The 27587-nt window shown below is 40.0% G+C and overlaps 1 protein-coding gene across 1 annotated transcript in view; it reads right to left on the bottom strand.

Moving 5' to 3' along the window:
* Positions 1 to 27587, bottom strand: part of LOC136856843 (uncharacterized) — a 132171-nt gene that overhangs the window by 59515 nt on the left and 45069 nt on the right. The window contains exon 2 of the mRNA XM_068231022.1: positions 1827 to 2036. Within this exon, the coding sequence (XP_068087123.1) occupies positions 1827 to 2036 (210 nt within the window). The remainder of the gene's footprint in view (positions 1 to 1826; positions 2037 to 27587) is intronic.

Genomic DNA, 27587 nt, shown 5'->3' with positions numbered 1-27587 from the left:
GCCCCGATATGAACCCTATCGAGCATATCTGGGATGTCCTGGAATGCAAGCTCCGTGCCACGGATCCTGCACCCACGAACAGACCAGCATTGGCGGCCGCTCTGCAAATGATTTGGTGTCGGCTGCGTCCAGAGGACTACCAGGGACTTGTCGACTCACTTCCACGGCGTCTCGCTGCAGTTCACAGGGCCGGAGGAGGCCCCACACGCTGTTAGGTGACTATTCCATGACATTTGCTAAGTCAGTGCACATCTTGCATTATTTGGAAGTTTACGAACGGAAAATGGTAAGGTAAGGGTGTGTTCTCCCGAAGGCAGGTCCGAACCTCCGTAGAGGTGTACCTGAGCCGGAGTTTACGTACGGTAGGGTGGCCACTTCCTTTCCGCTCCTCCATTCCCTTACGCCCCACCAACAGCGCGTGGAGAAATGTGTGCCAAAAAAGTCACAAACAAGCAGTGATAATTTAAAGAATTGATACTTACCAGGTATAGCCTACACAGTTCTTTTCCTATTTCATCCCACAACATATCTTTCTTCCTTACATTCGTGTAATCTTCATTATGGTACTCATGTCGTAAAGCATTGGATGTTTCTTAACGCACTCTATCAACAGTTCAGTCGCCACTGCTACTGTCACAATGAATGTGGGACGCGGGAAAACGCTTCATGCTGCGGACTGAAAATGGTACGCAGCAATGCCGCCATGTAGGCGGGAGAGTGACGCACCGGTGTGAATGTATCAATATCCCGCTATACTCATAATAGTTCGCGACGGGATCGTTCCCGCTCCCACGTCCCGAGTTGGTGTGTGCAGACCTGAACTTCATGTCCCCTTTTCTCACTAACTACCAGGTAGGTTTTTGGGTGCACAACATGTTATACAATGAAGTATTCTAAGTGCTTCCTTGATATAGTGATGCCAACACTTATGTCCACATCCCCCCCCCCCAAATCACTTCTAAAATCCCTCTAAATGAGACAATAATAATAATAATAATAATAATAGCACCGCCGTTATTCACAAAAAGAATAAATCACTTCACAGAATTATTCACACATCACAAAAGTTGCCTTATTTTGTTAAAACATCATGCATATGGCCTTACAACTGCATGAACTGTGGAGGCACAGTAAAAGCTGCTTCGTGTTACGTTATCAGACTGCTACATTTGTGTATTGTGGAGATTTCCTTCCTACAAGACACTGACAACCAACGGACCAATGAACTATGTGTGAGATCAGATCTGCTGGTAGTCAAAAAAAAAAAAAAAAAAGGGGGGGGGGGAAAGAAAAGAATAAGGTGGTTGCTGCGTTCGTAAAAGAGGCGAGAAGAGGGAATCAAAAGGAAGGTAAAGGATTCTGCAGACGTTAAGAGCTGCTAGAAGAGTAATCACGACATTGTATGATTAACTGCACTGTCTGAGGGAGGCTGGCCAACAGCGAAAAATTAAACCTCAAGATAAAATCGATATACACTCATGAACCTAAGCATGAAATAAATATTTTTTGTCATCTCCATAGCCCCATAAAAATTCCTCAAAAAATAATTCCCTCTAAAATTTCCCCTGTTTTGTATCCCCACAACTTTCCCTCTGGGATTACTAAATCCCCCTAAATTTAGGGTAAACCCCTAAGTTGGCAACACTGCTTGGACACTTGGTACCGCAGCAGGTGTTATCGTTTTTAGAATTTCGCCTTTCAGATAAGACAAAGTATGAAAATCGATTCTTTCACACTTTTTAACCTTTGAAACTCCCCGTTGTTAAGTCGCTTAGGCTAGTGGCTAAACAGAAACAAATACAATCAAGTCGTGATTCAGAACTCACCCTGAAGTGATTTGTAAAGGAAATTGCACTTTTTATCACTTCCCACTCCTTTTCTGGTATCAATTTGTTGATTATTAAACCACAAAGGGCGTTAACATTCTCGAACTGTCGTCGACGTATGCACTCCGAGAAGCCACGACCTCGCAAACGAAGTTTAAAGTAAACGAATAGTGAAAAAGCACTCCATATTAACAATTCTATATTTAATTTCTGTAAATGTTCGGAATCAAGATTGACAACTATACATTTCAACTGTTTGTAACCGTCGAGTTTCAAGGAGTGGATCTGAAATGGTGTACCGGTTTGAACTGAACAATATCGACTTGCATGTTTTAATTTATGTTGGTGCTCTTCTTCTTTGACAGGCAGGGATGGTCTTCGCAGTTGGGTCCATAACGTTCTCCAAAGTGACCGAGAGAAACGCTCCCTTATAATTGTAATTTGTGATACCGGTGCCTGTACCCTATTTAGTGATACATCGGGTAGTGCTACGTCAGATTTCTCCATCAAAACGTACGCCACTAAAATACATGGCTCAAGCCTGAGCCGTACACCATAAGAGCAATGAAAACGAACCGCGACTGGAGGTATCACATCACAGCGACACATTACTGATTACAATGAATTCTATCTTACTCGATAACTATCACCGTCTGATTTGTTTACACATGTCAAACAGTAAAGAAATAAGACAACAATAAAATAGTTTCTCTGATGGCCGCAAGTCATCGCCACTAGCTTTCAATGAGACTTAGTTCTAGCCGTTGCCTACGCTATAATACAAGGCCTGGAAATGCACTCGTGGAAACGGGTTGCTTCCTAGTTCACCATTCAGCCGCTAGGATCGCGGTCTTGCCCCCGTGTATTCGCATGGCCGTATATGTCAATAAGTAAAGTATATCCTAAATAAAAAGAACTGAATGTTTTTGCGAGTATTGACAGTACTTTATTTATAGAGCGGTGCTGAATTGGCTTGGATATGTCATTGAAGTTTCAAAACTTTCCTTCTGAGGGGCTTCTTATCAAGTTTCAAAATTGTCTCTCTTCTACTTGAGTGGCTCAAAGTAATGTTGTCTAACAGAGGCCTCAGAAATTTTCATAGTAGAAAAAGAGGTGATTTGTCGCCTTTACACTTTCTACACTTAATTTCACTGTTGAACATGTCTTTCGAAAAAATAAACGTACACCTTTTAGTAACACTCTTCGGGACAAGTACTGCGTAGCGGAAGTGTAAAATTACGCCGTTCACTGCAGAAGTGCCACAGACGATGATTTTCGGTATCTGAGGGCTCCTCGATCTTGAAAACGAATAAGACACAATGTTGGACTTTGAGTAGCTGGAGAACAGATATGTTCTAAACAGCCCTTACAGTCTGTTTTTTCTTTTGCCACACGAACCATAATGTCATTGTATTCCGCTTGGCGTCTTAGGTAGCTGAAGAAGAGCTCGATGTCATAGCTCGTTAGGTTCCTCATCAATGCATAATGCAAATGTATAATTATGAGGTATTTTACGCAGGCCACAGTGGACTGGGTAGTCAAGATCTATGCCTGATACATTTCTCTCATGATCCTTTTTTACTTTCTCTGAATGCATTTTAAGTTTCTTAATATATGACAGGAAATCATTAATTAACCAACTGAGGAGTTCATCTTCAGTACTAAAAGATGCTTTTTTTTTTTGCTAGTGACTTTACATCGCACCGACACAAGTAGGTATTATGGCGACGATGGGATAGGAAAGGCCTAGGAGTTGGAAGGAAGTGGCCGTGGCCTTAATTAAGGTACAGCCCCAGCATTTGCCTGGTGTGAAAATGGGAAACCACGGAAAACCATCTTCAGGGCTGCCGACAGTGGGATTCGAACATACTGTCTCCCGGATGCAAGCTCACAGCCGTGCGCCCCTAACCGTACGACCAACTCGCCCGGTTAAATGATGCTCATTTGTTCTCGTTCCTGAATATGTCCCATGTGAGGTGTTGCAGACGTTATGCGCATTAATTAATTTCATAAAATGCTCCATAAAACAAATGGCTTATTTTAAACTGTATTTTATGCTCTCGGGACAAAACCACCTCCATACTTTACAAACCGGAGATTGTTTCAGGGGAAAATACAATATTTTTAGCTCTTACTACATTCATTTTCGTGAAATTTGTTGGGCAAATTATTTTCCTCTTTGGTTTCCTAATGTAAGATTTCTGAGTTTGAAGATGTCTCTCAAATGATTGCCGGTCACGGTAGCATAGTTTAAAAAAAGTCCAGTGACAAATTTCGGAATCGCCCGATTCTTATGACGTTACTCGGATCAAAACTTAGGAACAGAGGCCTACTTCGATCAGCTTGAAGTCGTATCTCATGCGTAATACTTCCCCTGTATAATGTTTGGAATATTGAACATTCACTGGAAACTTGTGAAACGAAATTCCACTACCTTTAATTTCTTGTGAATAAACCATGACTGGAATTGCGAATGCTTAACATCAGACAAATACATAATACATTCACAACCAACTCAGTTAATGAACACGTTTAAAGGCGCGAGCCTGGTAGACAGGGGGCAAGATAGCGATCCTAGCGGCCCGGCATTGAACTTCAGTGTAACCACTTCCATAGCGTTTCACAGGCTCTATTTCTGGGCCTTGTATTATAACGTAGGCAACGTTTCTAGCGTTGCCTACGAGAACGGCTCTAGCGCCTGACACTCAGGAGCCATCATCGGCCAAGTTCGTGCATGATCGTCTTGGCAGGATATTTAGCTACATCCTCCCTCTGCTTGAGCTCTCAAAACTAAGGATTTTTACTTTCCTCGAGCTCAGTGTACTGTGAACGGAATTACAGGCTCAGTGATATAATTGAATTCAAGTTACATGTAAATATCACTGCTTCGCCTCAATGTTTCATTTTAAAATGACGATTCAACTTTCTAAAGGATGTAGAACATATTGAGCACACCAAGTTATTCATGACTACTTTAGAATTAAATAATACGCTAGCTTAATTTATAATTTCACTCCAAAATTCTCAAAGAAAAAACTCAAGTCCACTTCAAACAAACATACTTCATCTGACTACCGCAAGATACAGATTACAGACTGAGAGAAAACATCCTTTCGTGTGGGATCTTCAAGAATGCATACACTACAAGAAAGGAAAGTACTAAGTCTTGTCTATGATCAGAGGATGTACTGGTACTGGGTAGACGAAGTTATTCGTGACTACTATAGAATTAAATAATACGCTAACTTAATTAATCACTTCACTCCAAGATTCTCAAAGAATCAAATGCAAGCGGGACGAGCGGGATTTATGATGACACGATGCGTTCGGCACTATGAGCCGAGTGACGGCGAATATTGCCAATGACGGCACCTGAATGTCAGTCACTAGACAGAAGTTTCAAAGAGTACCAAATGACAAGACATAAGATTTTTTTACAACGCTGTGCCCAATTAACGAGCGCGATTGAACTTACAATGCTTAACAGATGAATTTGCTGGGTACGTAAACGAATCGTATCCATAAAATTTAATTATAATGCTTGTCCTAAATGGAAGATGATAATTGCTTTTAAGCAAATAAAGAGTAAAATTAGGGTTAAGTTAATAAATACGAATATTACTAGAGAAATATATGCATACATAGTTAGCTACATTACGGCTACGAATTCTACTACGTCACAGCGCTTCAGTATGTCAGTTGTTCATGTCCCACATTTGTGTGTGAAGTCTTCGCTCACTTAATTTCTTCTTCTTCTTCTTCTTCTTGAGGGTCTGGGTTGGACCATCGCCCTCTACTAGCCATAGTAGAGGGCGATGTCATAAGAAACGAGACAGTCGATAATGTTGCTACCTACATGGCTTGGTGTGACCAACTCTTCAATAACATATTGCCATCTGTATGATTCTTGGCTCACTGCCGTGTTGTATATAATGTATTAATGTTTGTCACTAAATAATCTTATACTGCAGTTATATTCCAAGAAAAGTGTTATGCGCTGAACAAATTACCCAGCAAGGTAGTGGGCATGGGAACTGATAAAAAAAGTAATGACCTTGCATCTGTGTTCAGGTTACATTCTATGCCCCTTATATTAAGAAAATCAATCAAATACTCTACTGAAATGTTAGTGGGACGTAAAACCAGTAATATTAACTGTACTGGGCGGTACACCTCCACGCCGCTAATTTAAAAGTTGCGCTTGTTGAAACTCCTCTGCTGGAGGAAGTCTGAACTTTATTGACGGTATTAATTTTCAAGTTTCTCAGAAGATGTCACTACCTGGAAATTTTGGAGTTTTTGAACTGTGTCATTTTCGACGTATTTTTGTTTTGCTTGTAGTAAGAAGTGTGAACTTTCGCTTCTAGAGGACACTACTGAAGATCAACAATAGTGCACCCTAGTGCGGAGTGAAAGAACTGTTTTTTGGGAGAAATTTTTATTTCAAAAGTTTGTTTCTTGTTAAATTTCTTTCTGTTATTGTTTAAGTTGGCTGTATACCCCTCTCTTTCCCCTTGTTTTGTATTTACCCAATCCCGAATTTCTTTTATCAATTGCTGACCAATCCGAGGTATCTTCCCCCAACTTGAATATGTTGCTGTATCCTACCCAATAAAGACGTTGTGGGAGGGTGTTTTCATTCCCCTAACGCCTCGAACCTTCCGCGAGAGGATATAAACTGCTGATTTTAGGGTCTCCGGGCCACTTCTGTTCCATCTTTCAGTGTGTATAGTACATAGCAGGGGGCGGGAAGCGCCTCTTTCTCCGGCTGCGGTCAACAACCAGGTAATGGCCAATTAATAACTTCTTTCTTTGCTAGCTCAGCAGTTTAACTCTCGGGGCGGGTCCGAAGTTTTTCCGTTATGTAACCTTCCTTAAAAATGTAAAGAATCTGGTATCTATTTTATCTTTTAAACTACGTATTGGGATAGAGAGTGCTTAACCCTCTCGATCTCCCACTCATATTGTTTTGAGGTGAACTTTTTTTTCTCAAACTATTCTTCCTTAACATTATGTAAATTTGTTTCTTTTCTAAAGTCACCTCCGTAGTATGGGATTAGCCCTTGCATCAGTGGCCTAAGAGCCAAATTAGGTTTTAAAAACAAAGTGTATTAGGAGTGCAGATCGCCTCCTCTCAAATTGTTATTTTGGAGGTCATGTAATCAACCTTCTTTTCATTTAATAGACCTCAGTAGGTTGGGTATTTTACCCCTGTGTCTATGTCCAGCGAGGACAACTCGAAGGTGGAGTTTGGTGTGGCCTTTGAGAGGCTTAAAGTTGAGAGCGAGTGGCTCTTTTTGAAAATTGAGTGTTGTATGCCTCGTGGAGGCTTTTCAGTGTAATTTGGAGCAAGGGCTCCTAGGCATGAATGGGTTTTCTGCCCCTCTGTTGAAACTTGTGTTTGGGGTAAAACTGAGCTGATTGCCCAAGCATTGTGAAGTCAGGGCGCGAAGCCCAAATCCTGTAAATATTGTAACTACCCTTTTGACTTGCTACTTTGTACCTGCCATGCTTGTTATTTCCTTATTTTGAAAAGAAAATATAACCTTGTTAAATTTTAAATTAATTTTACTTTCGTAGCTTGAGACCCGTTCACACCCGCACCTTCTTTCACCTCTACCTACCGCTAAAACACGGTAACAAGTGGTAGCAGAGCGTGGTTGAATGGGTCTCAATTTAGCCCCTTTTGACGGCTAAACATTGTTTTGTTCCGAACTCTAACAATTTTCTCAGTTGCTGGAATTTTTTGATTTTTTTTATTGTTCTGTCATCATGCCCGGCCCTCGCGATGTTCTCCATCTTAACTATTTGCGCAAGGAGGAGTTAATCTACGAATTGACTATTAGAAATGTGCAATCTGGAGGCACGGTTGCGATAGACACAAACAAGCTTAGAGAGTCCCTTGAGTTGCCTATTTCCATCCCCACCTTGGGAGAGAAAGAAATTGACGACTCTCTTTCCACGATCGTCAAGAATATTACTGGGCTAGCTTCTGTAGTTGGTTTTTTTGATGAAAATGATCTTTCTCCTAATCAAATTAAGCGTGTGCAAGCCAGGCTATATCATTTCTCAAATAGAGTTAACGATCTGTTGTCTCTAAAGCTGAATGACGTTCAGAAGAAGGAAGCTAGTACGCTGCTTGAAAATATTTCGGAATTGTCTAGCAAGGTCACTCAATTGTTAACGGGGGAGGTTCCTCCCAAAAGCGATCTACCCACCACAGTGAATGTAGGTAGTGAGGAAGAGCCTCCTAAGGGAGAAGCAAATAGGAAAACCATTGCTGCACAAACAACCTCTGCCCCATTGGACGAGTCTGAACGCCGTAACTCATTAAATAATGTACGTTCTGAATTAACTTCCTTGCCATTGAAACCTTTACCTACTATGTCACCAGGGTTTAGCAGCTTGCCTCATCCATTGGCAATGTTGCTCAGAGGTATCTCTAAGTTTTCCGTTAATACCACCAGTGACGTAATTTCATTTTTAAGATTTCTAGTTGAATTTCAGGATCATGCCCTTGTGTTTTCTCTTTCTCCATGTCAAATTCTGCAAATTATCTATCCTTATGCAATTGGTATTCTCTCTGACAAAATAGTAAGAGCCATAGCTGAACAGTCATCTATTGAAGATTTTCATGCACACTTGCTTGCAAATTTTATTCCCGCCCGCGCGAGGTCATCTCTGATTCAGAAGTACTATTATCGTGTACAGCGCTTGGATGAAAACTTGGCTGATTTCATACAGGACATTAAGTTTTATACTAGGGTGTTTGCCCTTCATTTTCCTGAAGATCAGATTGTACAGGCTATTGTAGAGGGAATTTCACCTCCCTATAGGTCATATTTGTGTTTCGCGGCGTGCCCGCAAACTTTCTCTGAACTTGAAGCATTGGCCGTCTCAACAGAAGGAGTTAGATACGCCGATTCTTTGCGTGTAGCGAAAGAACCCCCGCCTTCCTTTAGTAATACTCGGCCTCCACCTCGCCGATCAGTCACCCCTCGTAAATGTTATGCTTGTGGGTCGCCTGACCACCTGCGCAATAAGTGTCCACTGATCAAGTCGAGTGGGACAAGGAATGGGGCTGGTTCATCACAAGGCTGTTTTAAATGTGGGGCTTTCTCACATATCGCCAAGAATTGCCCAAACTCAAATAGCACCCCCTCCTGCTCAACTTCTGGTGCAAATTCCACCTATGCCAATAATAAAAAGTGACTAGTGGCTTCGGCTGAGTCGACTAATCCATCTTCCCGAGACTCAGCCCCTGGTAAACAGGTTGTAAATTCAGGGAACGAGCAGTCTTCAAATTCATCTTTTGAATGCCCTAAAGAATGTCTTAGGATTGCGGCGGATACCCCCGCACCTATTCCTTTTCTTAAGATTGAGTTAAATAACGAGCCTATAACCGCTCTATTAGATTCAGGTAGTGTTTGTTCAATTATTTCGGACCAATGGTATTCAAAATTTAAGTCTGTTTGTAAACTACCTGACTATGTCTCCTCTCCTGTTCAATATGTTTCGGCTAATTCATCCCCATTAGAAATTCTAGGTTCCTTACTGGTCAAAATTCGTATTTTTAAATTTGCATGGAAAACCAAACTGTTTGTGGCTAAGCACTTGTCTTGCCCCATCATACTGGGAGCGGACTTCATTTCTCACACTGGTCTTGTGCTCGATCTTCACAGTAAGTCGTGCACATTCAAATTTGCGTCCAAATGTAAAATTCCCTTGTTAAAGTGTAATTCTGTGTCATGTTCATCTATTTCGCCTACCCAGGATGAGATGTTGTTAGACCTTAGACATCTACCTGAGGAGCAGGCTGATAGTATTCGTAAATTATGTCAGTCATTTCCAGAGGTGTTCTCTGATACTCTTGGTGTTACTGACCTTATTGAATACAAAATTGAGGTCACGGATTCGATTCCTGTCCGTTTTCCACCATATAGGCTATCTCCACCTAAAATGAAGGCATTGAAAGAAATCATCGATCAAATGTTGAAGGATGGTATTATTAGGCCCTCTAAGTCGGCGTATTCTTCGCCTATTTTTCTAGTCCCGAAACCCCAAGGAGGCTTCAGGCCTGTCATTGATTATAGGGCTCTCAATCGGAAGGTGGTGTTACAATCTGTGCCCCTTCCCGACCTTCATTCTTGTTTTTCATGGTTCCGTAAGGCCAAGTTCTTTACTATCTTGGACCTGAATCAGGTCTATAATCAAATTCCCCTTGCCGAAGAGTCTAAACACCTCACAGCGTTTGCCACGGACTGGAACTTATACGAATACAACCGCGTGCCTTTCGGGCTCCCCACGGGAGCAGCTGTACTCACTAGGCTACTAGATAGGGTCTTCTCCGACATCAAATTTGAGTACTTATATCACTACTTGGATGATGTCGTATTTTCAGAGACTTTTGAAGAACATCTAGATCATCTGCGAGAAGTTCTCAATCGCCTTCGTAAGGCTGGGTTAACTGTTAAGTTGTCCAAGGTTGCCTTTGCTAAGCCCTCTATGTCATTCCTAGGGCATATTGTATCACCTGATGGTGTAGCAGTCGATCATTCTAGAACACAGGCCATCCGTGATTTTAAACCTCCCAAGGACATCAAAGGTATCGCCAGGTTCATTGGTATGGTGAATTTCTTCAGGAAGTTTATTCCTAACTTCGCTAATAGAGCGGCGCCCTTAAACCTTCTTCGTAGGAAAGGCATCAAATTCGAGTGGGGACCTTATCAACAAGCCGCTTTTGAAGATCTTAAATTAGCTCTCTGTAATGCCCCTGTACTTGCTATGCCTGATTTCTCGAAGAAATTCATCGTCCAAACCGACGCGTCGTCGTCAGCAGTAGCTGCAGTCCTTCTTCAAGAGACTGAACTAGGGAGGCGACCCATCGCCTATGCATCTAGGATTCTATCGGCTCAAGAAGCCAAGTATTCCATCTATGAGCTCGAAGGTTTGGCAGTCTTATTCGCCTTAGAGAAGTTCCGTCTCTATCTGGAACACGTCAAATTTGACCTGGAGACAGATAATCAAGCCTTAAGCTGGGTCTTAGGTAGGCCGCGTCGTACTGGTCGTATAGCCCGTTGGGCCATCCGTATTTCTGCCTTCCAATTCGATGTCAGGCATATCAGAGGTACCGAAAATATTGTTGCTGATGGACTCAGCCGTATGTTTTCCAACGACGTCGAGACCCATGAACCGGTCGATAGTTCATCACCTTCCCAGTCCATACTATCTGATGTTAATGCCATCTTAACAGATGTTCCCATGCTCTTTAGGGATATCGAGAAATAGCAACGTGAAGATCCGACGCTGGTTCCGATAATGGAAACCCTTTCTTCTGGGGAACATGTCGTCCCTTATGTTCTGAGGAATGGTGTTCTATGTTGCCCCACGAGGCATGATAAGATGATGAAAGTTGTCGTTCCAGCTGTTCTTGTACCTATGATCTTCAAGTATTATCATGAGACCCCATTAGGAGGGCATCTTGGAATCTTTAAAACTCGTGAGAAGATTCGTGAAATGTTCATCTGGAAAGGTATGGACGGTGAAATCCGTGAACTAGTAAAAGCTTGTAAATCTTGTTTGCTCAGTAAACCCACCATGTCCACCAAGGTAGGCCTTTTGTCTTCGCATCAAGCGTCGCGTCCCATGGAACGCTTGTATATTGATTATGTAGGACCCTTCCCCCAGTCTAAGGGAAATGCTAACAAGTTTATCTTTGTATGCGTAGATGGCTTTACTAGATTTTCCTGGTTATTTCCGACTAAGCTGGCTACCGCTCAGTCTACCATTACTTGCTTAAATTCTATTTTTGCCTCTTTTGGTCCGTGCCAATATATTGTGTCTGATAATGCTAAGGCGTTCACATCTAATCTTTTTCGTAAATTCTGTTTCGACTTGTCCATCTCTCATGTAACTACTTCTGCTTATTACCCTCAACCATCTCTGGCTGAACGGGTTAACCGTAATCTCAGGTCCGCGCTTATTGCCTATCATCATGAAGATCATTCCAGGTGGGATACGTCCCTGCATTGGTTAGCTTTTGCTTTGAATTCGGCGGTTCATGAATCACATAAATTTACTCCAGCCTCTTTGATGTTCAAGTTTGTTCCCAACACGCCGCTCTCTAACCTCTGGTCTCTGAGTGACATTCTGCCCGAGACAATAGATCCGGACAACATTAAAGATCTTTGGAAGAAGGCTAAAGCCAATCTTAAAGTGTCTCATGATAAGGTTAGTGAAAGGTATGATCGTGGACGGAGACCCACCCCTTTGAAGGTAGGTGACCAAGTTATGGTCAAGAACTTTGTTCCCGCGGGCAAGCTTGCCCCCAGATTTCATGGGCCTTGTATCATTCTCGATTTTCTTACGCCGGTTACGTTGTTATTAAGTAATCCAGCCACCGAGAGGATATTTAGGGTTCACCTGTCACAGGTGAAACCAGTGTAAATTTTGTGTCAACTTGCTTCATATAATCGTGAAAGGAATATGAAGGTTATATTTTTTTGAGTTTCACCTTTATGGCTTTCTGCCCCTTCTATAAAATTTAGTTTCATATGTAAGTATTTTTGTAAACCCTCCCCGCACCGTTAAACTGCCATTCTGTCCTTACCAAGGCCATTACCACGCTCCCGTCTCCTGCTATACACACTGTGGCTTGCTTATATTAAATGCCATGGATATCTGCACGCCGCTGGCCCCTCAACCTCTCCACCAAGCCTGTGCCCTCAAAAAATGATGATGGTCCAACAATTCTGCCGCCTAGTTTTAATGTTTCAGTGCCCCCGCAGCCGCGTGGCGCCGTGCCGCGACTGGGCTTGAGGAAGGGCCCCCTCGACCCCAGCGAGGACGACATGTGCACGGCGAGCCGGAGCTCTCCTCCCGGCCAAGGCTGATGTGCGGCGCACGACCTGCTACTTGCCCGCAGCCTGTATATGTTCACCGCGGGCGCGGCGTGTTTCAACACCACTGCTCCCCTCATAGTGCGGGCGAGCGGTATCTCAGGGTACTTGAGGGGTCCGAGCGGCCTCTTCTGGACGCAAGCTGCAACGGCCGGTCTGGCCATCCAACTTAATCAACATCAACTACATGGACAGTTACTATAAGAGATGACTACACTTGGGAATTCAACAACAAAATCTGGTGGACTTAGAAAATTTTTCCTCGATGTTAAAACTAAAGTTTTCCTTCTCAATTCAACTTCTACAACCATAAAAACTTTACTTCTCCAGTTACAACAAAAATTTTGAAACTGAATCAAACCACATTAAGAAAATCTTATAAATTTTTCGGCAATTAATCTCCATATCTACATCAAAACTTGGACCTTGTTTTCAAACAAATTTCATGTGTCACCCCTGGAGGAACTTTTGGGGGGGGGGGAGGTCTGTACCGGGCGGTACACCTCCACGCCGCTAATTTAAAAGTTGCGCCTGTTGAAACTCCTCTGCTGGAGGAAGTCTGAACTTTATTGACGGTATTAATTTTCAAGTTTCTCAGAAGATGTCACTACCTGGAAATTTTGGAGTTTTTGAACTGTGTCATTTTCGACGTATTTTTGTTTTACTTGTAGTAAGAAGTGTGAACTTTCGCTTCTAGAGGACACTACTGAAGATCAACAATAGTGCACCCTAGTGCGGAGTGAAAGAACTGTTTTTTGGGAGAAATTTTTATTTCAAAAGTTTGTTTCTTGTTAAATTTCTTTCTGTTATTGTTTAAGTTGGCTGTATACCCCTCTCTTTCCCCTTGTTTTGTATTTACCCAATCCCGAATTTCTTTTATTAATTGCTGACCAATCCGAGGTATCTTCCCCCAACTTGAATATGTTGCTGTATCCTACCCAATAAAGACGTTGTGGGAGGGTGTTTTCATTCCCCTAACGCCTCGAACCTTCCGCGAGAGGATATAAACTGCTGATTTTAGGGTCTCCGGGCCACTTCTGTTCCATCTTTCAGTGTGTATAGTACATAGCAGGGGGCGGGAAGCGCCTCTTTCTCCGGCTGCGGTCAACAACCAGGTAATGGCCAATTAATAACTTCTTTCTTTGCTAGCTCAGCAGTTTAACTCTCGGGGCGGGTCCGAAGTTTTTCCGTTATGTAACCTTCCTTAAAAATGTAAAGAATCTGGTATCTATTTTATCTTTTAAACTACGTATTGGGATAGAGAGTGCTTAACCCTCTCGATCTCCCACTCATATTGTTTTGAGGTGAACTTTTTTTTCTCAAACTATTCTTCCTTAACATTATGTAAATTTGTTTCTTTTCTAAAGTCACCTCCGTAGTATGGGATTAGCCCTTGCATCAGTGGCCTAAGAGCCAAATTAGGTTTTAAAAACAAAGTGTATTAGGAGTGCAGATCGCCTCCTCTCAAATTGTTATTTTGGAGGTCATGTAATCAACCTTCTTTTCATTTAATAGACCTCAGTAGGTTGGGTATTTTACCCCTGTGTCTATGTCCAGCGAGGACAACTCGAAGGCGGAGTTTGGTGTGGCCTTTGAGAGGCTTAAAGTTGAGAGCGAGTGGCTCTTTTTGAAAATTGAGTGTTGTATGCCTCGTGGAGGCTTTTCAGTGTAATTTGGAGCAAGGGCTCCTAGGCATGAATGGGGTTTTCTGCCCCTCTGTTGAAACTTGTGTTTGGGGTAAAACTGAGCTGATTGCCCAAGCATTGTGAAGTCAGGGCGCGAAGCCCAAATCCTGTAAATATTGTAACTACCCTTTTGACTTGCTACTTTGTACCTGCCATGCTTGTTATTTCCTTATTTTGAAAAGAAAATATAACCTTGTTAAATTTTAAATTAATTTTTACTTTCGTAGCTTGAGACCCGTTCACACCCGCACCTTCTTTCACCTCTACCTACCGCTAAAACACGGTAACATTAACAAATATGGAACTCTAGTATACTCAAACTTGAGGGTCCACATTGTTAAACAGTACCGTACCATAAATTTCACAATCGAAAACTTGTGGGCCTGTAGCGTAATGGTTATCGCGGTAGTCTTGAAATTGAAAATTGAAGGCCATGAGTTTTGAATCCAGTCACTTTCTTTTTACTGCAAATACTAATAACAATTTTCTTTACGTCCCACTAAGTACTTTTACGGTTTTCGGAGACGCCGAGGTGCCGGAATATAGTCCCGCTGGAATTCTTTTACATGCCAGTAAATCTACCTACACGAGGTTGACTTATTTGAGCACCTTCAAATACCACCGGAAGGCCATCTGAACCACCCAGATCGGCGTAAGAAAATTATTTCAGTGTATTATTGGCATCGGCTTGAGCACCAGTCCAACTAAGTTAAAACTTGTGTATGGTAATTCTTCATAATGTAATGGTAATTCTGCATAAATTTGTGAAAGAGACTTCAGGAAATTCTGAACACTTCTTCCTTGTCAAGAACGTAGTTCACTCATGTAACCCCAATATGTGTTATACATATTATGTATTTCTGTCTTCAGAGGTGAAACAGAAAGTTTAAAGTACAGCGAAAGTGAGATAGCAGCGTGAGGTGAGTTCCCCTGTAGAGTTCGGGAAGATCGGCCGTACAGAAGAAGAAGAAGAAGAAGAAGAAGAAGAAGTCAAAATAATGGACCAAAACTCCTGTCCCTTAGATACAGCTTCTCTTTCCCAAAATCGTAATAAATCATGGATGTTGTTAGTTATCTGCCCCCTCTAGCGCTTTGGCTGAATGGTTAGCGCTTCGTGCCCCCCCCCCCATTTTATGATACCTTAATTCTTCGGAGTGTTGGACCTCTTCCATTTCCCTTCTGATTATTGTTAATACAGGATGGCTGGCCAGTAGTACTTCCTCTTAAAATAATCACCATCACGGGATGGTCAGCGTACTGGCCTTCGGTTCAGAGGGCCCTGATACGATTCCCGGCTAAGTCGGAGATTTTAATAGCGTCTGTTAATTCCTGTAGATCGAGGACTACGGGTTTGCGTTCGTATTCATACGCATCTTCAAGTACATACAACACATCATTCGAAAAACAATCACAGAAACACCCAACAGTGAGTACGGTATGATGTATATCCCTTCACATATAATTGCTGCTATGAAAGGCATCCGGCCGGAAAACTAGGCTAAGTCAATACACAATCCTGCGCTAGGTAATTGAGAAAAGGCTAGAAAGAAGAGGAGAGAGTAATTGTTAAATATTTCCCCCAGAGGCTGGGTGGATCCTCAAACAAATTAAGCTTTATAATTTTTAAGACATAGCGAAATACACGGCTAACATAATGCTCGTTTGGAGGTTTATGAAGGAGGCATTTTATATTTTAAAATTTCATTCGTAATTATTATGATTATTCAATTATTTTAACAAAAATATGTCCAATGAGTGTAGTGTATTCCTCTAAACTGTAGCATAGACAAGTATGCAGTTCACACCAACGCGTTAGATGTCACCATCGTCGCTGTTCGCACTCAAGGTCTGTCTAGGGAGGTTAAGTCACGAATGCTTCTTATAGAGTCGCCATATTGGGTCTTTAAGCGAGCGTAACCAAAGGCAAGTGTATTCGAATTTAGAGGATTTCGGTGCCGTACATTGAAATAAAAACAAAATACCAACTATTTTTCATAAAGAATTTAATTGGGCATCTACTGTTCATGTATAACTGTATAACACTCAAATGATATGAATACATTCACAGCTATTTGAATAGGAAGATAAGTAACAGAGCCTGAATTTTTTTTTAGAAACAAGAATAAACAGAAAAGCTCATGTCCTACTCTTTTACTTCCTTACAACTTTGTCTTATGTGTTTCTTATTAATATCATCTGTCAAATACGTAATCTTATTGACATAAATACAGAAATCTGTACAGTACCTGTGCCATATTATGATTACTGGTACATGAAATACTGAACTTGAAGTACTGTACTTAAAGTACTAAAAGACAGTTGTAATAAATTACCTTCAGCGTTTTCTTTACTAAGAAAGTAATTATCGATACTGCGTTTCTAAAAGGTTACTCCAGTATGTTGACAAGCACCGAATGCCTCTTGAGTGCATTAAATTATGTACGGTAACTGTTGTTATCCACTCTTGTGGTATTTCTTTGGGTTCTAAGGCAAAAATACTCTGCACATGTGCAACAAGAGTGATGTTCTTAGCTACTCTTAACTAGTTTATTGATAACCCATGCAGCTATATAGACAAAGTGGTGGTGGTGATTATTGTTTTAAGAGGAAGTACTACTGGGCAACCGTCCTCTATAAACACTAATCAGAAGAAAACAAATAGAAGGGGTCCAACACTTCGAAAACTGAAGGTATCGGAAAAAGAAAGATGAAGGCCACAAAGTGCGTGGAAATGAAAAACTTCCTAGGCCTCGAATGCGCTAATGCCGTCGCGGTCGGAAAAGAACAAGAGTTGACCAGTCGGATGGGCTAGAATAGCTGAGAGCCTAACACAAGTAAGTGAAAGCAATGTAAAGACTCAGCTAAGGGCCTCGTAGTCACAACCCAAATTTATTTCCATCTGTGGGCGGGGGCAATAGATTAACACCCACGGTATCCCCTGCCTGTCAAAATGTGACTGAAAGGGGCGTCAGGAGCTCCTAACTAGGGAGCGTGGGTTGCGACCACGGGGCTCTTAACTGAGTCCTAACCTGCATGCAAATAATAATAATAATAATAATAATAATAATAATAATAATAATAATAATAATAATAATAATAATAATAATAATAATAATAATAATAATAATAATAATAATAATAATTGTTACGAAGTTATCCGTGGAAGGCAGAGGTGAAAGAAGGTGCGGGCTAGAGTGGGTCTAACTACAAGGCCAAAAGGTGAATTTAAAATTTCAATAAAGGTTATATTTTCAAAATATCAAAACTTAACAAGATTTAACAATGATCTTTGGACTTCAACAAAAAATAGCGAGTCAAACAATAACCAAACAAACGGTCCAAAACGAAGAAAACAATTTTCCACTAGGTGAAATAACAATGAAAGGCAGGTACAAGTATAATTTTACCAGTACAGGGATTTTTTACAAGTTTTGGGCTTCGAGCCCCACTCTCACAATCCTTGAGCTATTAGCCCATCTTTACCAAGGTACAAATTTGAACTAAGGGGCGGAAAACCCCCTCATACCAAGGAGCACTTGCTCCTAATTACCATGTTAAGCCTCCAAGGGGCACTCAGAGATCAAATAATGAAAGAGCAAACCGGCTCACAGTTACTCACGCCCTTTGAGGGCAGCCTCAGCTTTTACAATCACTTGCCATACAGGCACGACTTACAAATTTAAACAGGGGTATCTCTTACCCAAGCTACTGGGCCTTAATGGGAAAAGTACTACGTTAATAAAAACGGCCCAAAACGCAAAAGGAAAGGAGGCGTGAATTAGCACTCCTAAAAACACATTTTAAAACCTAAGTGGCGCTAGGCCGATTACACAGGGGCAAATCCCAAGCTAGGGAGGTGACTCGTATGAGAAAACTTTAACATATTAAGAAAGAGTAGAAACGGTTATGAAAACGTAGTTACCTCACCTTCAAAATGAAGGGGAGTTCGAGAGGTAAAGCACTCTCTATCCCCGAGTTACAGTTCAAGTTATGTGAAGTTTTACAAGGATTGAAAAGGCTTACATATTTAAAGATATAGGTTACACATTAAAGGTTTCGAACCTTCCCCGCGAGTTAAACTGCTGAGCTAGCAAGAAATAAAGATGTTAAAAGGCCATTACCTTGTTGAAGAGCTGCTGCCTGAAAAACGAGGCGCTTCCCGCCCCCTGCTACATATTCACACACGGAGTGGCACGGAGACAAGAAAATCAGCAGTTTTTATACCCTCGTGGAAAGTTCGAGACCTTTCATGAATGATAACAACCCGCCCTCAAACTTTTATTGACTACAGTACATCTGTTAGAGAATGTCTTGATCAATGAAAAACAAAAGCAAATCAAAAACACACAGTGACATCTTCTGATAAACAGTAGAGTTAGTTCAGTTGTTAAAGTTCAGGGTTGCTCCAGTAGAGAGGTAAGTTAAGGCGGAACATTCAAATAGGCGGCGTATAGGTGTACCAACCGGTACAATAATAATAATAATAATAATAATAATAATAATAATAATAATAATAATAATAATAATAATAATAATAATAATAATAATAATAATAATAATAATAATTAATAATGGTTAAGAAAATTAAAGCCATTGATAGACTAGATTCCATAAGAAATAGAAATTTATTCACTATTAAGTTGAGTTAACCTAGCTTAGGCTATTTTTAGGGATTACATTAGGATATTATGTTAGGCTACGGTACGTTAAATTACAGTAGTTGGTTAGTGCGAGTATTGTGATCTTTAAGTATTTGTCCAGCCATATAATGAACCCCATAGAGCATTTAAGATGAATGAAATATAGCTGTAAATAATAACTACAGTACCCTATAAGACTGCTGTTAACAATTGTTGTAATGATGGCAAGCTGGACACATATTGTTGGTTTGAAGTGATAGGCCAGCGAAATTAACCAATTATGGTTAAAATTCCTGACCTTGCCGGGAATCGAACCTGGGACCCCTGTGACCAAAGGCCAGCACGGTAACCATTTAGCCATGGAGCCGGACACATGAAAAGGAAATTTTTATAAACATCAGTACTACTATTACACATTTCCTGTTACTTTTCTTGTTTGTTTTGAAAAACAATTCTCTTTCCTTGGCAGGTTTCCTATTATATGTCAAAGACTTGGGTGGATTAGGAACTTTGAAAATTGTTGGGATGGAATTCCATTTGAGTAGTTTACGTTCATCTGCCCTCTTTAGTTCAAATTGCGATTCTTCAAAATTATACTAGAAGAAAATACATAATAAATATAAAACATCGTTCATATAAACATATTATTATTCAGAAATAATACGAATGTATAACTTTACTAACCGCGCACAAGACGGAATTATCTGTAGATTGCCATTTGTCACGCTTACAGTTTTGTACCCACTGAGCTCTCCTTTGCTTATCTTTCGGGAAGTGAAACCCTCTAATTTCGTCAGTTGTCTTATTTTGACAATTTGGTGCGGCACAGTATCCCATTGTACTTCAAAATACAAGTAAAACCCATATCATTACATCGGACACGCCCACATAACAACGATATTTAAGACCCAATATGGCCGCCACCGCAAAGGATTGTGGTAGCGTGACCAGATCTCCCTAGACAGACCTTGTTCGCACTCCACTCAATGCCGTTGAGATAGAGCTGTCCGGTATCGGTGTATTAAAGTATTTGATCATAATCACCGTGTTGGTCTAAATGTAGTGAATATGAGTGAAGTCATTCAAAGTCGGACACGCGCCTTTTCTCTCGGCCTCCGCTTGACAGATAGGTACAGCGTTGCCAAGCGTACCCTCAGACTTTAACTGTAGATGGCTCTGGCAGAAATCAAAAACTCTCCCCATCAAGAAACATCCAGCAAACCAAAGAACTTCAAAGAAGACACTTGTGTTTTCACTACAGACATAGTGACTGGACGAAATTCATAGAGTCCAACCATCGCCCTCGGCTGCGCTAATACGTCTTCTCAATACAGCGATATGAGCGATATGGGCCTAGTTCCCATTCTTACCGCCGAGCGCTGCTTCGCTGGCATTGAAACACGATTGTACATTACAGCACACGTTAAGTATTTTGTATATTTCTGTTGAAATGTACAAACAATCACTCGATAAACATATTTGAATCACAGCTTACACGTTAATAAAGAAATTCTATGAAGAACGTATCCCTCCGTAGCGGAAAAACCGTACAAAAGAATGTTAACGATAGTTAGTAAATACTGTAGAAAATAAGTAATTTCCAGAGCCGTCTACATTTTACAAGCCGGAGTCATGTAAGTTTGGCAACGTTCAGCGGAGGCGGAGGCGAAAGCGCGGGAGCTATCTGTGTATGTTGATGTGTAGTGAACTTCGTGTTGTGTTTATTTGTATATTTTTCATGGATATGTTCGAGTATATGTAACAAGGTAGGTGACTGAGTGACATACGTAGAACCTATTATCGAAATACGTGAAGGCATGTCCGAATTTGGGTTATTAATAACACGTTTCGTGTATTTGCAGATGCCCAGAAAATGTTGTGTTCCTATGTGTCGTAGCAACTATGACATCAAAAAGGATGGTTATGTTACCTCATTTAGGTTTCCTTCTGATGAGGAATTAAAACAAAAATGGATTCGTCAAGTTAAGCGGGATAATTGGGAACCTGGGAAGGATTCAGTCGTGTGTATAAACATTTCACAGATGATAGTTTTTCAAAAGGGGAAAAGGTTTGTGATAGTAAAGGCAATATAACTGTACAACCACCTAAACCTAATGAACTTCTTCCTAATGCATGTCCAATTATTTTCCCAAATTTGCCCAAATATTTGTCGTCAAAGAGTGTAAAAAGAAAAGATCCTGAAGATAGGAGACTGGAAATTAAGAGTAGGGAAAACAAGAGGAAAACAGATTTGGAGGAATCAAAGCTTCAAGATGACTTAATAGCTGACTTTAATCATTTAATATCCCTTCTTCATACCAAAATTGACATGTCAGTATGGCAGATCAGTATCTGTAATGAATTTCTTTGCATATACAGATTAAATCTGTATGATTTGCCAAATGTAAGTAATTTACTAAAAATTCACTAGGATATGCATGAGACTGTATATGTTAATAGTTATCAGGTGTCAATCAAAGAAATTAAATGTTTAGCTGATGGTAAAATCTCCAAGTGGTCTCAGATAAATGAATATTTATTAAATTATACAGGAGCCACTGCTAGTAGTGTTAGTGTTGAATGTGTACAAAGTAATGTACTTAAAATGCTTGACAAGCTCATAGAGTTTTGTGAGGTTAGCAGTGAAAGCACACTCTTCTCATCTAACCTTGTTTTCTTAAGGGAACAATTCGAACTTTGTACTAAAAGGAAAAAGAGTTACCGTACTCAAAAAGTACATTGATTCTTGCCTTTATGTTGAACTGTCAGTCTCATGCTGCTTATTGTTCTTTGCGTGAGAGTGGTACACTGATACTACCACACCCTAAGTACCTTGAAAAATTAGCAGCAAATTTACAAGTGTCACCTAATTCGGAAAAGGAAAACAGAAACTTTCTTTACCGAGTGACAAGGAATTTATCATACATTGAAAAATATGTAGTTTTAAGTCTTGATGAAATTTATGTGAATCCCTCTCTTGAGTACAAGAACGGAGTACTCATTGGTCAAGCCAAGAATAGCCCTTTACAAGAAGCAAGAACAATACAAGCTTTCATGGTGCATTCTGCATTTGGATCCTTTAAGGAAGTTATCTCTCTCACCCCAGTGAAAGCACAGTCCGGAGATATTTTATTTAACCTGACAATGAATGCTCTGACACTTGTTCAGAATACAGGACTAATTGTTATGTGCATAATATGTGACAACAATAGGATAAATAAGAATATGTTTAGCAGTATGTGTTCATTGTTAGGAAGTGAAAGTCCATATTGTGTACCAAATCCCCAACACAAGAATTTACAGATATTTCTCATGTTTGATCCTGTACATATTTTATTTATTTACATATTTTACGCCCACATTGGAGCACTGAAATCAATACATTTGAGTTAATTTCTTCTTCTTCTTCTCCCAGAACTTTTTCATCCTCTCCGACCTGGAAGCCCTTTGTGTGTCCGATATAGTATATTGTTTCCGTTCAACTGCTTTTAGTTTGAGACTTATGCTTTTGTTCTTCAAAATCCTCTTCTCTTTTCTGTCTTTGATTTGTTGCCGAGTTATACCCAATTCTTCCAAATCGTCCTGAACTTCTTTGAACCAATTATTATTGATTTTATTCTTCAAAAAGTAATCGAATAGTTGTTTCAATATCCTGGTGTCTGCTAATCTTGATATGTGACAGAAAAAGGAAATTCTTCTTTTACGCATTGTAGATATTATTGATTCACATTCACGATAGACAATGTTGTTAGGCAACAATCTCCACTGTCCATCAACTTGGTGTTTTTTATTAATAATTGTTCTAAGAATTCTTCTCTCAGTTTTCTGTAATTTGTCTGTTGTAGATTTTACATTTAATTTGAATAAAGTTTCACTAGCATAGGTTGCCTCTGGTTTAACTATGGAATTATAGTGTTTCAGCTTAGCGTTTATCGAAAGAGATTTTTTTTTATAGGTTGGCCAGGTAAGTCTTTGTGCTTGTTTAAATTTAGTTGTTCTGTGTTCTATTGCTTCTTTTTCATTTGTGTTCCATGTTATTATTTCCCCAAGATATTTGAATTTCTGAACAATTTTAATCTCTTTATTACTGTTCAGCTGAATAACTGGTAAATCAACTTTAAAAGTTGGCATCATTTCTGTTTTTTCAAATGAAATTTGTAATCCCATTTTTTTAGCTATAATTTCTAGTTGTTCAACTTGAAATTTAGCCTCTTCTATTGTATTTGCAAGTAATGCTAAATCGTCCGCAAAAGCAAGGCAGTTGAGTTTAATATTTCTACCGATCTTGATAGTTGGTTGGCATTTCTTGTTCCATTCACGCATAACCTTCTCCAATGCACAATTAAATAACAATGGTGAAAGTCCGTCTCCTTGTCGAAGTCCAGTTCTTATAGTGAATGATTCTGATAATTCACCTCTAAATTTAACTTTTGCCTTCGTATTTTTAAAAGTCATATTAATGAGGTTAACAAGTTTTTGATGTAAGCCAAATTCTTTAAGGCTTTTTAATAATGAGTGACGATGAATACTGTCGTATGCTTTTTAAAAATCTACAAACGTGATGACCAGACCCTTACTTCGAACTCTTTGGTGCTTCATTATCCATTTTAAACTAATGATTTGATCTGGACAGCTTCTACCTGGTCGAAATCCTCCCTGATATTCTCCAAGTTCTTGGTCGAGTTGTTCTTGGATTCTTGTGTATATAATCTTGGATAAAATCTTGTATGTAATATCAAGTAAGGATATCCCCCGATAATTATTTGGATCGGAGCGATCACCTTTCTTGTGCAGCGGGTGGATTATCGCTGTATTCCATTCCTCAGGAAGCTTCTCCGTGTTCCAAATATCAATGATGTATTTATGTAGGTTTTGAATAGTCTGATCATTAGCATTCTTCCATATTTCTGCTACTATTTGATTCTCTCCTGCTGCTTTGTAGTTTTTAAGTGCATTAATTGCCGTTTTCACTTCATTGTAAACTGGTGGTATAATCTTTTGTAATGGAGTTTTATTTTTTGGGTTAGGATCAAATTCTAAATGTTCCACAGGATCCTCACAATTAAGTAACTCTTTAAAGTATTCTGCAAGAATGTTAGCATTATCCTGATTATTGTGTGCCATTTTACCATTTTTATTTCTTAACATAAGTGTGGGAGGGGTAAATTTAGATTGATATTGCTTGAATGTTTTGTAATAGTCTCTTGTTTTATGCTGATTGAATGTTTCTTCTATAGTGCTAAGCATTTCCTTTTGATAATTCCTTTTAATTGTCCTAATTTCTTTAGCTGTTTGTCTTCTGGCATTAATTAGTTCTTCTCGAGATTTTTCCGTTTTCCTCTGTTGATCATTTATCCATGCCTTGTGTCTTGCTTGAATTGCTTTGTCACATTCCTCGTTCCACCACGCATGTTTCTTTCTCCTTTTGATTGGGGCAATTTCTTCAGCTATGGTTTTAAGTTTGTTGATCATTGTCTCTAATTTGTCATTTAAAGGTGTTTTGGATCTCTCTAAATATATTTTATTATTTATTAAGTAACTGGGATCATAATTTCTCCTTGCTTTGAGATGATTATGTTTGTGTTTCCTTTTTGGTGTTAACTTGATTTTTATTTTTGAGATATAATGATCCGAGTCAATGTCTACCCCACGGAGGACTCTGACATTATAAATTTCTTTATGATAATCTTTATCCATGGCAACATGATCAATCTGAAACTCTCCCAATTTTACGTTAGGGCATTTCCATGTCATAAGTTTATGTGGTCGCCTCATGAATCTGGTGGTTTCCAAAACGAGTCTATGATCTGCACAAAGTTCAATTAATCTTTGGCCATTTTTGTTCGTTAATTTATGAGCTGGCCATTTTCCTACAACTGTGCGATACTTCTTTTCTCTGCCTATTTTAGCATTGAAATCTCCAAGTAAGATTTTTATATGCTCATCAGGGATCTTCGCTAATATGTAATCAAGTTCCTCCCAAAAGTTTTCAACTCCTTCTCTATCTTTATTGTTTTTGTCATTTGTTGGTGCATGGACATTTATTAAAGTATAAGTTTTATTCCCTACTTTAATTGTTAGAAGTGCCATCCTCGAAGATTTTGAAGAAAATTCTTCAATTGAGTCTATTATGCTACTATGAACAAGAAAACCTACACCAAATTGAGGGACATTCTTCATTACTCTTTCTCCTGGAGGTCCTTTGTAGAGACGATAACCTCCTGATTCAATTGGGTCCTGGTCTGTGTTCCTAAGTTCTTGTAAAGCCATTATTAAAATCCTATGTTGGTCCATCACATCAGTTAAATGTTTCAACTTGCCCACCTTACTTAGTGAATTAATGTTTAATGTTGCAAAGTATGAAAATTTTCCTGATTTGTTGAACTTAAGTCTCTTCTTACATTGTTGGGTTAGTCCACTGTCTGTCAGCTGTCTGTCGATTGTCTGTTGGGCTTCCAGGCGCTCCGATTCGCCTAGGTCTTCTACTTGACACCCCACCGATTCCGAGTGGTGTCTTTGTGCAGATCCTTGTTGTTGTTTGTCCACACCGGTGGATTTATTCATTAGAAGACTCATCATCATTGATTGTCTGATCTTTCGATCGAAACATTTCTGACCAAGGTCAGGCTTTACAATTCCAGATGTGATCTGGAAAGGTGATTAATGAAGTATGAATTGGTGATGAATGAAGTGCTACAAGTTCATCCTAGTTGTTCAGGACTGGGAGTAGGCATTTCCTCCATACTCCTGTACATATATTTAAGAACACCAGGAATAACTGGCTAAATCAGAAAGACAGAGACAAAACTTTTATTTTCCCTGATTTTGAAGTAGATCAGATTATCTGTAAGGCGTGCTTTAATGATTTAAGGAACCTTTATGTGTACCACAGTCATGCATCCAACCTGATTGCTACAGCGTTTAAACTTAATTATACAACGGTGTATCCCAACAATCTTGATAGGCAGAAAGTGTTACTTGTTGATAATCTGTTCCATGACACCACCATAGCTGCTTTAAAAACCAGTGAACTAGATTCTAATGCCACTGCAATTTTGTTTAGAAATTATTAGTAAGTGGTGGCGTATTGTAAACGTCAAAAGTGTAACTAAAGGAATTTGCAAGAGGGACCACAATCAAATGCCTTTTACTGAACTAGATGATGACCGCATTCAATTTCTTCAATATTTCTGTGAGTGGGTAAGCAGTTGGGATGATTTAAATGTGGTTCGTGGTCACTTAACAACTGACACTTCAACAGCTTTGGTACATACCACAACTGTCCTGTTAAAAATTATCCAATTTTCATTTGAAACTGTGAAACTAAATTATTTACTGTTAGGAAAGTTTCAGAGTGACAATCTGGAAAGAAGGTTTGGTCAGTACAGACAGCTTAGTGGTTGTAACTACAATGGTACTGCACTTCAAGTTATAGAAAGTGAGAAGAAAATTAGGATTAAGAGTGTTCTGGGCTTGCACTCATCTAGGTTTGGAAAAGTGCAGTTTGACTGTAGCCAGTTAGAAATGTTTGATTCCACCAAGACAGATGATATTAGGCTCAATATGGCAGTGATAAAAAAGTTCGACTCACTTTTATCATGTGACATTTCTGATGGGCATTTTGAGATGACAGGTGTAATATACATTTCTGGGTATGCAGTAAGGGCAATATCCAAAAGGATAAGCTGTGACACATGTTTAGGTCTCCTGCAGTGCAATGAAACAGATGACCCCTAAGTGGTATAATAGGAGAGTTCTAGCGCCTCCTCCCGCGGGAAATTTGAATTCTGGCGGGAAATTTGAATTTTTGGCGGGAAATTTGAATTTTGGCGGGAGATTTGAATTTGTAAACAAAGCCACGTGCTTTTTGACAGCTGTCATCGACAACAACGCATCGCTAACCTCACTGCTGCCATCTTGACGGGCCTACACCTCAGTAGTGCCAACTTAACCTAACTAGCGCGAGGTAAACAAAGCCACGTGTTTTTGACAGCCACGTGCTTTTTGACAGACAACAACGCATCGCTAACCTCAGTACTGCCATCTTGACGGGCCTAAACCTCAGTAGTACTAACTTAACCTAACTTGCGCGAGGTAAACAAAGCCACGTGTTTTTTGACAGCCACGTGCTTTTTGACAGACAACAACGCATCGCTAACCTCAGTACTGCCATCTTGACGGGCCTAAACCTTAGTGGTACCAACTTAACCTAACTAGCGTGTGGTAAACAAAGCCACGTGCTTTTTTGACAGCTGTCATCCGTCATCTTTAAACCACAGAGCACTGTGCTGCCCTCTTTATCGCAGTAGCTGCAAATACGTCACCTGTCATCCGCAGTGCTGCCATCTTGACGGGTCTAAACCTTAGTGCTACCAACTTAACCTAACTAGCGCGAGGTAAACAAAGCCACGTGTTTTTTGACAGCTGTCATCCACCATCTTTAATCTATAGAGCACAGTGCTGCCCTCTTTAGCTACTTACCTTTGAAATGTGGTGGCGGATAATTTGAAAAAAATGCTTTTTGACAGCAGCCATCTT

Source organism: Anabrus simplex, chromosome 1, assembly GCF_040414725.1.
Source record: "Anabrus simplex isolate iqAnaSimp1 chromosome 1, ASM4041472v1, whole genome shotgun sequence".
NCBI lineage: Eukaryota > Metazoa > Arthropoda > Insecta > Orthoptera > Tettigoniidae > Anabrus > Anabrus simplex.
This window is presented reverse-complemented; position numbering and strand designations above follow the sequence as displayed.